The 11,297-nt window shown below is 42.2% G+C and overlaps 1 protein-coding gene across 4 annotated transcripts; it reads right to left on the bottom strand.

Moving 5' to 3' along the window:
- Positions 1–593: 593 nt before the first annotated feature.
- On the bottom strand, positions 594–10,521 carry LOC149987764 (rho GTPase-activating protein 7-like). 4 transcript variants are annotated; one of them, XR_016506762.1, is made up of 23 exons: positions 9,585–10,489; positions 8,850–8,886; positions 8,392–8,468; positions 7,666–7,736; positions 7,290–7,359; positions 6,929–7,070; positions 6,331–6,450; positions 6,129–6,206; positions 5,956–6,011; positions 5,438–5,507; positions 5,011–5,098; positions 4,444–4,687; positions 4,047–4,295; positions 3,432–3,755; positions 3,235–3,287; positions 3,023–3,083; positions 2,689–2,772; positions 2,427–2,540; positions 2,040–2,209; positions 1,885–1,951; positions 1,558–1,682; positions 1,224–1,457; positions 594–1,112 (listed from the first exon to the last, which is right to left on the bottom strand). XR_016506762.1 is itself a non-coding variant. In XM_090256558.1 (23 exons), the coding sequence occupies exons 1-23, from the start codon at positions 9,651–9,653 to the stop codon at positions 906–908; spliced, it is 2,769 nt and encodes a 922-aa protein (XP_090112684.1). In that variant the 5' UTR covers positions 9,654–10,521; the 3' UTR covers positions 594–905. The 4 variants fall into 4 exon arrangements, 3 of the variants coding, with proteins under 3 accessions (XP_090112684.1, XP_090112683.1, XP_090112685.1); XM_090256558.1 differs by having other exon boundaries at positions 1,596–1,682; positions 4,047–4,292; positions 9,585–10,521; XM_090256557.1 differs by having other exon boundaries at positions 1,596–1,682; positions 9,585–10,517.
- Between the last annotated feature and the right edge of the window lie 776 nt (positions 10,522–11,297).

The following is an 11,297-nucleotide window of genomic DNA, read 5'->3' as shown; positions in this document are numbered from 1 at the left end:
AGATTTCATGTCATGCCACATCAGCTAAGTTTTTATCAAACCATTTCTTAGTTTTTGGTGCACTAATGTTAAGTTTTATCACAACCCTAAGGCTTAAAAGGGTCCATAACCTACTTATATAAACCAATATTCAGTGTAGACACACACTACTGTGTAGCCAGGTTCTGAGTGCTCCCCATTAGTGCAGATGTCTGTCACATCTTGACAAAAATATTCCATAACAATGGCATGGACTTTTCAAAAGAATGTAGTAGCATGTCACTGTGGTTACAATTTCAGCTTTATGTCCATGAAGTCACAACATGCATGGTGTACACTCTGTAAACTGCCTATGGACGTAACAGGACTAATCTACAGCAGGATGCATTGATACACGGAACTTGGCCAAGCCGATTAGAGAGCTTAAACAAATATCCCCATAAATCTCAGATAAGAAATTAGAAACAAGATGATTCTAAGAACTAAATGGTGATTGATGGATTCCCGACACAGCAAGTGGGTAAAATCACAATCTGAGAAGCATGCAGAAAAAGTGGACTATTTCAATGACTGCCAACCCAGAAGTTCCCGCAATTGCCTGACAAATGAAGAGATTTAAGCCTTGAAAGACAGCTGACACAGATATTAGATCGAGAGGGCTTGCACCACTCCAATGCTATACAAGGTGTTCCTAATGTTGTAACGTCAATAATGACCCACCAAACATTCAAGACGTGGAAAGGAAACCTCAAGACTCTGCTGTCAGGGAAGTACTATTACACGACAAAAAAAACCTTGACCCTGCATCCTGACTTAACATCCACTACAACACGTCGTGGTCATGTCTTGCCTAGCTGCAACTTCTACACTAAACATTTTACAGCTCACTTGTCCTACACAATCTCGCAGAATTATGAAAAAACTGTTCAAGGACTTCTCTTCGATGGGGAAGATGGGCTCAAATCATGGCCACTGAGAGAGGCAGGCACTAAACTTGGATCCAGGCTATTGAGTTGGTCCATAAGCTGAGACCGACGCTCCTTGAAGAAGTCGAGCCGTGTTGTCAACTCCACTAATGCTGCTGACGCAGTTGGAGGTTGTCTTGGTAAAGCTGGTGCTCTCAAACCGCCGCTCTGTGAGCATTATACAAGCGAACTGTTGTTAGATCACAAAAATTATGCAACCAGGCAACCGACTTCAAAGGATTGACCAGCACCAGTATGTTAATGCTGATTATGACTAACCTCAATATCAAGATGAAGCCTTTTTCCATTTGAATGGATAGGTTCCAGAGGCTCTATATCATCTGAGAGGTTAAATGGATCTGGCTGATTCCTCCACGCAAATTGACGACCAGCGGCTGATGGTCCTGCTGGAGGACGCAGGGTTCTCCAATCGCCTACTCCTGACAGATCGTGTGGTGGGCTGCTTCGACGCTGCATACTCTCGCCTCTGGCCCTTTCAGCCGCAAGTGCCTCCTGTACAAATAAATTTTTAGGAAGCTATGATACAGCAGTTAGCGCACAAAAAACCACTACTTGTCGCATTATGAATATGCTCCTACAAAGAGAACTTTACCTAGAACACACTAGGTGTGAGCAGGAACCACGAACTACCTTTGCTTCCGCAAGTGCATTGCGCTGCTGATTTACGACATGCTCGAGTGCAGCTGTATCTTCGTGACCGTTGTTTCCTTCCAAATTCTTTTTGGTGCACAGGCAACATCCAATCCACATGATACGTCAGTCTAGAGAACGGTTGATTATACGATAGTTATTTACTTCTTTTTGTGTAGAATTGAGCAGGCAACAATGAGACACTGACCACCACGAAATATTTTTTAACCAACATCACAGTTACCATTGTAGAACAAAAAGATGAGAGCCTACAAAAATAGAAACTAACCTCATTTTTCTGCTTCTCATGATGGCAAAGTGCTAAGGTGAGGTCAAGCTCCTGTTGTAAAATTTTCCTGCATGCACATCAACCACAATTATCAACGAATCTCAATTATTTAGAGCTGTAACAAGACTATCTCCTCCACATCCATGAGTGCTTACTGTTGAGCTTGCAGACTTTTGACGCGCTGTTGCCGCTCAGAAGAGTCAGAAAGAGACATGCCATGTTGTTGCCGTTGCTGGTTCAACTGCATGTGAAGTTCGGCAACCTTTTGTTTCAACCTAGCAACATCGGCTTCCACAACAGCTATCTCCTCCACTTCAGCTCTTGTCTGCAAACATTCCATAGCCATAGTCGCACTAAGTGTGTGTGTGTGTGTGTGTGTGTGAGAGAGAGAGAGAGAGAGAGAGAGAGAGAGAGAGAGAGAGAGAGAGAGAGAATAAGAAGAAGAAAAAAAGCTCCACCTCTCCACGAATGGAAAATTACAGAAAAATCTGATCTGTAGAATGCTAAACATCACAATTGCATACAAACATACAGCATCGCACCTTCGAGTCAAGAGACTGGGTACCCGACAGCTGAGCAGCCGACATACTGAGTCCAATTTCCAAGGCAGCTCTCAAATCCCGTTCTGTTTGAAGCTGCTCTTGCAATCTTGCCACCTGAACGTACAGAAACATCCCCAAATGACAGGCATATGGCCTACTCAGAGGAGGGATAATGCGATGACACTTATACTAAAATAACCGCTTGGGATATCCAATGAAGTGCATTTCCCTCATGCAAATGAACCGGGATGGATACACATACATCTTGTTCAAGGGCCAGCCGACGGTCATGTAGAGCTTGCTTTCTTCTTTCCAAACTAGCTTGTAAAATTGCATTTCCTTTTGCCTGTTCAATCAAAAGACCACGAACGTATGACATGAGTAAAACATTTTCACCATAACTATTAAGGTTAACTTGTAGTAGAGATTGGTCTGAAGGTGAAGGACACTGTTGCCTACATAGGACCAATTCGGAACCGAGGAATCAAGTACCACACAAAAAACCTCAGTGGCTGAATTAAGCGTTGACTCAAAATGAGAAAAACCAAGTTCATTTAGATTTTCCTCTTTAATTCAATAAAATCTTAGAGCTCTACCTCTTTAGCGATTCGGTTTCGCAAGTCAGTCCTCGTCACTTCCAAGCGATGTATCGCCAACCTACGTAGTATCATCAAACCGTTGGGATTAAAAGATATCATGCGCTGTAAGTGCACGTGAACACAAACCATTGTCGTGTAATAGATTACTCTTGAAAAACAGTTACTGGCATGATCACTGTCACATTCTGGCATGCATAGCAATAACTTACTCTTCCTCTCCTGACGAATCATTTAAATCTGTGTTGGCATTCTTGTTGGTCACCTGCAGATTCCAAGAGTTGGATAATGAATACTTATAGATGTAAGAACAACACAAACCAACATTGACAACTGAATACAACCTTATGGTAGGAAAGAAATCGTGATAGGGTGATATGATAAGCAGTTAGATGTAACGGACACGTACAGATGTTAGACCCCATAGAGAGGTTCGCTTACTGTTGGAAGTTGAACCCCTTTGCTTCAGATAAGAATTCATAGTGTTATTATCAGATATCGGGGCACTCGTAGGTGGAGAGATTATCCCATCTTTCCACGGAGTCGAACGACCTCTTCCAGAGATGTTTGTATTAAACGCACCATTATCGACCGTAACTGAAGGCAGATGGTTCTGGTCATCACTTCCTAGTTGCACCGATCGTGACCATGCCTTGGTACTTCCTTTGGGTCGTACAGTTGAAGACCCGAAACCTCCTGAGCACTCGTTGTCTGAATCACCACCTTCAAAAACCTACACCCATGAACTAACAATTGATTTCAGCAATTGAACCTAGGATAGACAATCATCAGTACATTTATACAAGGCCACAGAGAAAAAGAATGACTGTTGAACAGATAGTTCCGGGCTTGATAAAGCTAAGTTGTCAAGCATGTGTGGATGATTTTAGATTCACGAGAATCAAAAAACCTCTCAAGAACCAAACACAGATGCACTCGATAAAATCAAAACGATACAGCTAAGCTTATGCAGGAATTGACAACAGCAACACCCTCTTCACAAATATTCTGCGAAACATTGCACCTTGTAGTCGAACACATCACTGCCAAGATTGCCACTACTTTCACTAAGAGTGCCTGAAAGGGCACGTTCAATGAACTCATCACCATCCTCCTGTAAATCATTAGCTGCATCATGAAAATTTCCCTCGCTTTCATTCATTATCCGTGATGCTTCCTCGTCTTCCTCATCAGATGAGTCCTCAGTCTCACTCGCCTCCAGAGTTCCATAAATTTGTGGAGAAGGTGGGGCACGGAGAGAACCACAGTCCTGCTGAAGTATTGGTGCAAGTGTCATAAACAAGACTTTGGACAGAATATATGATTTCAGCACATCTTGAGGAATCCTAAAAATTCACAACTTTTGCATCGAAAATAAAATAAAAAATCAAAGGTCAAGAAGGCAACATCTGCCTACTCACTTCAAAGATATGATCATATTCTTCCAGTAGCGTTGTTACAATTGACTGAGCATTATTAGCAGCAGCAGTAGCTGCCAGAAGCTGAGCGGCGTTATCTGGATTGACTTCAGATTCATCTTCTAGCCCACATTCACCAGCCAACAAGGGACGCAACAAAAGCGGAGCCATACAGGCAGCGACTGCAGATGCGGTCATTCGATTGTCGTCTGTGTGTGCTGATACTGCTAGCATCATTCTTAAAATTCTGAAAGCAAAAAAATACTCAACACTCTTGAGTGAAAAACAGCTCTTCAGCTGTAAAGAGGCATACACAACGTGAAGCAAACAAGCAGGTAGCTGTAACACCGTGGGCTCCCACCTTATAATTACAGGGTAAAAGTAGTGAGCAACACTGCATGATCATCGTCAAAGAACAGTGGAGAATCCTTAGATTAGATGTTTCTAACGGTAGTATTCGACGATGCTATCCGGTCCCTTCCCAACTACCTATGCGTAATCAACCTTGGATTTCATTCGATCCTTTAAAAAAAAAAAAAATGTTTGAAATAAGAACAGGGCTGTGCAAACCTTTGAAGTAGTCGCCGATTAGGTTCTGGAAATGTATCATTCACAGCTGATTTCATAGACGAAATGCGAGTCCCTTTTCCTTCAACCCCTATTCATTGTTTCGGTTGATTACACGTACAAGTAGAAAAGGTTAGAAAAACTTTATAAATTCATAACCAGCACAATCAAACCAAAGATCATGTAAAATAGCAACTGACAAAGTATACATTTGGTTCTCCTCCGCTACTATACGAGATTAAGATTCAGGGACAAAAGAGTGCAGACTATAGAGTATCAACGCTCTATCAGAAATAAGACGGCATAAAATGCATAAACTGTAGAGAAAATTCCAAGAGAAAATTTGACCAGCGGATCATCTACCATCATGTCAAGATAGCAACCTTAATAAGAGAGTGGGATAAAGGATGAAAATAGGGAAATAATTTACTATTAGCCTCGAGAAGAGCAGTGCAACATGGTGTAGGGACTGGTGATGAAGGTAGCTCCCTTAGAACATGCTGCACTCAGCAAAAAAATAGACGGTTAATTCCTTACATTCTGTCATGAATGCTGAATTATTACAAAACCACACTAAACCATCAGTGTAAATAGTAACACTAATTCCTGGTCAATTGAAATATTCTAGATATTATGGTTGAATTCACTGGAAGCTATATTGCAACCAGATCCGTCTCGACCTAGTACACAGCACTCATATTAATTAATAACTGACAAATCAAATCTCTGACACACAATGACCAAAAGAAATCCCAGGTCAAGCTGTCAAATCAGTCACAAAAGCTTAAATTCCGGATTGAAGAAGAGAGAATCGAAAAAAGTTTAAAAACCTAAAACATTCAATTCATGTCCACCAAAAAACCAATTTATCCTATGTTCGAACAAAATGCAGCGTCACGCATAAAGTCCTGGAAAAAGTATCAAATTTAGATCATGCAGGAGCTCAACCTTGATGCAATCGCCAATGACGTGTGCATCTTCATCAGGCGAAAACTCGTTCCTCCCTGCACGTATTAAAAGCACGAGAAGTTTAAACTTACTAAAAATGTTATGACTGATTCTCGAAGCTAACATTGAAACCGATTTGTACAACGAGAAAACAAGAAAATAACCAAAATTACCTTGTTCATATTCACGCACACGCCGCTCAACATCTTCAACATCTGCGGACTGCCGCAATATCCCTTCAACCCCAACGCCTGTTGACATGAATAACTATATTAGGATCAGGAACGCTCGATCGGTTTTTTCACAGAGATGAAGATGCTTGGTATAATTCTGTGAACTGTATTTTAAAGTATGCCCAACAGAATAATATCATACCATAGGTTTCAATAAAAGTAAGAGCTTTCTCCAGGAAGGAAGGACTTCCATCGATATCTTCTAAAGCAAGTAATATTGGCCTGCCAATGACAAGAGACTTCACTTGCCGCCGATTACTTCCTGAAAAAGAAAAAATCATGGGATTCAATACAGATCATACCATTCAACCAAGATAATGGAAGTAGACGATGTTACACAGCGTATTTCCAAATTGTTCCTTTTGTGAATTTAAATCTGAACTTCATCCGAGAATACAATTGTATCGTTTAGAGAATTATAGACTGAGCTACAAGTGCGTTTTCAACCTATACTAGTGCTGTTGTGAATAAGTTAGTGCAAAGTGCACATAGGCCAGAGACCTTAAAGTAGTCCCTAAGGATCAACTGATAACCTGTACATTGACCTCACTGTGGGAAGTAAAAAAAAACTTTGAAAAACTAACTTTCGGAGGAGAAACTCATAACCGAAAAGCCGGGCATGAGGCGACTATTCAATGTACATGTACGACTCAGCAGAACATGAAAGGTGTACGAAACATAGAAGGCATACAGATCGTCATCTTCTGTTCACTTGGAATCGCAGACATTCCGCAACTCACCTTGCTCTGATGATCCATCGATAGACTCGAGACCTTCGGTTTGGAAGCTTGGGCTGGTACTCAATATCGATGCATTTGGTGCAGCCTGAAGTGCTCGCTCTAAAGCCTCCTTCCATTCATCCACATCTTCAACGTTTTCCGCCTAAAATCAAGTATACAAGCAGGAGACTAATAATTAGAAAATCACGAATGTATTGCACATGTGTACAGTATTATTTGGTAAATCTAGCTTAGTTAGCCTTGCAAATCACGATAAGGCAGTAACTCAAATCGGAAAACTTCAAACAATTTCAGCACGAAAATATCCTCTTCAATATCACGATCAATATCACAAAACAATGGAGGAGAAGAATCCACATACCTTCAGGGTAAAAGCCCTTCCATCGGGAAATAGTACTGTCAGCAATTTTTTCTCCGCCCGAACAAGCACACTGCTCAAATGAACAGTGTTAGTAATCAAGCCGTCCAAAACTGTCCACCCTCAGCTCATAAACGCCAATAATTGTACAATTACAAAGCCAATGTCTGAAGGCCCAAATTGCAAATGTGTATAACCTTCAATTTGAATTGGCCCCGACCCCCACCCCCATAAATGAATATACTGTTTAAAACACAGACTAAGATGGGCCAAGGGAGGAAAGCGATTTAATTCCTACATCATAATCAAAGTTTGGGAAAAAAATGAGACCCCATGAAAGACGAGAATCGATATTAGAATAACAAAAGAAATTCCTTACCTCCCAGAGTTGTTCAAGTCAATACCCCCAAGAGTCAAGTTCATATCACCCCCTTTAGAGGGATATGTATTCTGCAACCGATTCTCAAATTTACGACAAGTGAGGTAACTAAAAGATTGGCAAGTTTAACAAATACATTTCATAGCCAGTTCTGGGTGTCATTGAGTAATGGAGATGAGAAAGATTAAAAACATTAGCAAATCAGAAAGCATACATTTTCTCAACGTGCAGAAAGCTGAACTAAAATGAACTTGAAATTAGTTTGGTTCAAGCACAAAAGTATCCTTCAATAGTTTGATAGATATCACTTATTTCACCATTCCACGGAATATGGTATCTTTCACTACATGACTCCCTCCTGACTCACTCTACTATTCCAAAAAGAGAAATTCTTTGAGAAGGGATCCATGACTTCTGGACACTTAATATATCAAAATAACAAAAAGTATCGTTTGTATTGGTCGAGTATGCTCCTACGGCACCTAAATGCAGGTCCAGGAATGCATCACTGCTAAAATTGGGGATGAATAAATTTAAGTACAAAAGTGTCCCATAACTTCGCATACCTTAACAATCCACTTCTATTGCAAAATCAGCATAAAATTGCATCACGATAACTGTGTCATCAAATTTAACTGCTGTCTATAACCAGTCGGGCTGCAGTGACTCCACAGAAATACTAGTGAATACAATATGAAGGACGAGCTGCAAAGAATGAACACTCACCGGATCATTTTTGAAAAACACCAGCGATGTTCGGGTGAGGATAAACCAGCGTCGCTTCCATGACTTCCAACCAAGACCTGAATAACGATCGAGAACAGCTCACTTCAATAATTGAGTTGCGAACAGTTTAAAAAGTCATATCACCATTAATATTTTGGAACGGCGCGAAAGAAAAGAAAAGATAACACACACGATTATGCACATTCTGACATTTCGGACAATATTGAAGAATTGACAGTTAAATGCAAATCCTCTATTTGATTTGAGTACTTCCAGACTTACTTGCCTCGCCCTAAGAAGAAATAATGATCTCTAAGCTGTAACTGGACTATAAACGAAGATGGTGGAATCGAGGACCGGATGCATTGTCAATCAAAATGCCTCGACGCAGTAGGAAGAGGACCAAAAGACAAAATTGAGTCAACAAACAACAAATGCAGGAGAGTGTCGCAACATACCTTTCGATGAGATATAGAGAGGTCCGCTCTTAAAAACCTGGAAAATAAACCTAGTTATTAGGATATGTGACCTCTAAAAATTTGGTATTTTCAGACTGGGTGTGCGGGGAGCTAGGAAAATACAAAGCCCTAATCATGTGTTCAAACACGAGCGTACGGGCTCAAACTTTCACAACCGAAAGCAAATTTTAGTCGATGAACCCGCCCGCATGGTCAACTAATGCCGCTTTGAGATTCCTTACGGTTTGAAGCTACCACAAATTCCCATATTTTCCTTGTGAACGCACAAATCAAAAGGTGGAAGTCATCCATGATATTTAAGCTATACGACATCTCTCTACTTTTGACCACCACAGGCATTTTGTAACTATTCTGACTAGCTTATGTTCACGTGCAATATCCACATTTCCGTGAAAGTCTAAAGGCCTCGCCAAATCATATAATGCAGGTCCTCAAGGTATCGTCAATCCAGAATCTGACCTAATCTAATTCCATCACAGATCTAAGATAGTCCAGTACCAATCCTAGACCATGCACACAACCTGGTTGGGAGAAACGACGAGGAAGCGGCTTATTCAGAGCAGATCCATCAAAAAAGAATAGACAAAGGTAGTACATTAGGATGCCCTGAGCGTCACAACTCTCGTTTCAAATATTGATGCCTACCTATTCCGCCACGGAATGTTGAGAGAATGGTCAGCGGGTGGATTGTAGATAAGCAAAATGCAAACTCACCAAGTTGTTACTGCGATTACTACTTCTTGCTGGTCGGTCAAACGGTGCAGGGCTCACTGCAGCTGACATTTCTGCCTCTAGATACACCTTGAGAACACAATACACTCCCTACTCCTGTTACCTCCGTCAAACCCCACAAACTGGATCATTTGCAGGTCTTCCTCAACTCAGCCAACACTAAATCATCCTCCACGGCACCTTAACCTGTTTTGTCCAATGCCAATGAGCATAATTAAAGCCCATCCTGGGCATGCCCACCACCACCGCCGCGGCCTCTGTTTTCCTGCTCCACCTAAAACGCCTGATCTGCGCTTGCATTAGCACTAGCTACCGAAGGACATTGTAATGCCTTGAAATTCATACTGCATCCCATTCACCCTACTCCACAGCTCCAGCCTCCATTCTCTATTTCAAAAAGTAAAAAAATAAATAAAATCAAACTAACTAACTAACACAGATGCGCAGCTACATGTCCGAAAAACGCGCTCCCGCTGCCGACAAACGAATTTCCGTCACATCGTCCCCGCATTCACTACCCTATCGCGATCACACCCTCGTCCACAACCCACCCCAACACGCATCCATTTCTCACCACCCCACGCCAAATTCGTTCATGCTATTCCTCAACCGCAGGGGAATATTTGCCTCCTACCCAAACCTCGTCACCTGGACCTCACCACCATTCTTATACACACACCTCAAAAACACAAACTCTCAAAATAAAAATAAAAAAAGGACAACGCGTGCGCGCACTGTTCTGCTGGATCTAAAACCCTGGGCTATGGCGGAAACCCCTTTCCCATTCCCCGGTGTTCCCCTCCCCTGCAGAAGAAGCAAATCCAACGAGAAACTGAAGCACGCAAAGAGAGGAAATGATCCGAAAACCGGGATCTAGGTCTGCGTCGGCGATCTAGCGAGATGAGATTGCGGCACTTCGGATGGCAATTGCCATCTCCACCCCCGCCCCTCCTCCTCCTCCTGCGGCGCTCCCTGTCCCCCTGGATGAATGAACGTTTGCTTGTCCCTTTGGATGGATGTCTACCTGAGGAAAGTCGCTACGACACCAACCGCTTGCTCCCTTTTCCCAGCCAACCATACATTCAGTCACTCATCCATACATTCATTCATTCACTCACTCATTCGTCAATTCAATGACGTCGCCCCTCTGTTCCTGGTCTCTCTCTCTCTCTCTGTTTCTGTTTCTCCCACTGTCCATGGATGAATGAGCCTGACCGAAACAAAGAGAGAGGGCGAGAGAGATCGTTGGTGCTTCTGTTTACATTATTATTTCACAATACAGGAGACATGAATGAATGAAAGAGAGGTCAAAGCTGGAGATATATTGCAGGAGGATAGATAGATGGACAGACAGACAGATAGGGGAGGGATGAAGGAGTGAGTAAGTGAGTGTGGGTTTTATTTGTTGACATGGAACAATGGAGGAGGGTGTGACGAGGTGGAGAAACCCCCCCCCCCCTTCCTTTGCTTTCCTTTGCTTGGCTTACATATACACTTTTTGGGTTTAAATTACTTGAGTATATGACACTAGGACCCAGCTGGAGTCCAGCTTAAGTCTACTCAAGTGGGCTGTGCCCCAATGGAACAAAAAAGGAGGGGGTGCCCCCCCCCCCTCTTCCTCCTGTTCTGGTTGTTCTTTTGCAGCCCCCCCCCCCAACTTTGAGCTTGCTTCCCCTTTTTGAGGGCGAACAATCG

Source organism: Physcomitrium patens, chromosome 15 (genome assembly GCF_059467195.1).
Source record: "Physcomitrium patens ecotype Gransden chromosome 15, ASM5946719v1, whole genome shotgun sequence".
Classification (NCBI taxonomy): domain Eukaryota; kingdom Viridiplantae; phylum Streptophyta; class Bryopsida; order Funariales; family Funariaceae; genus Physcomitrium; species Physcomitrium patens.
This window is presented reverse-complemented; position numbering and strand designations above follow the sequence as displayed.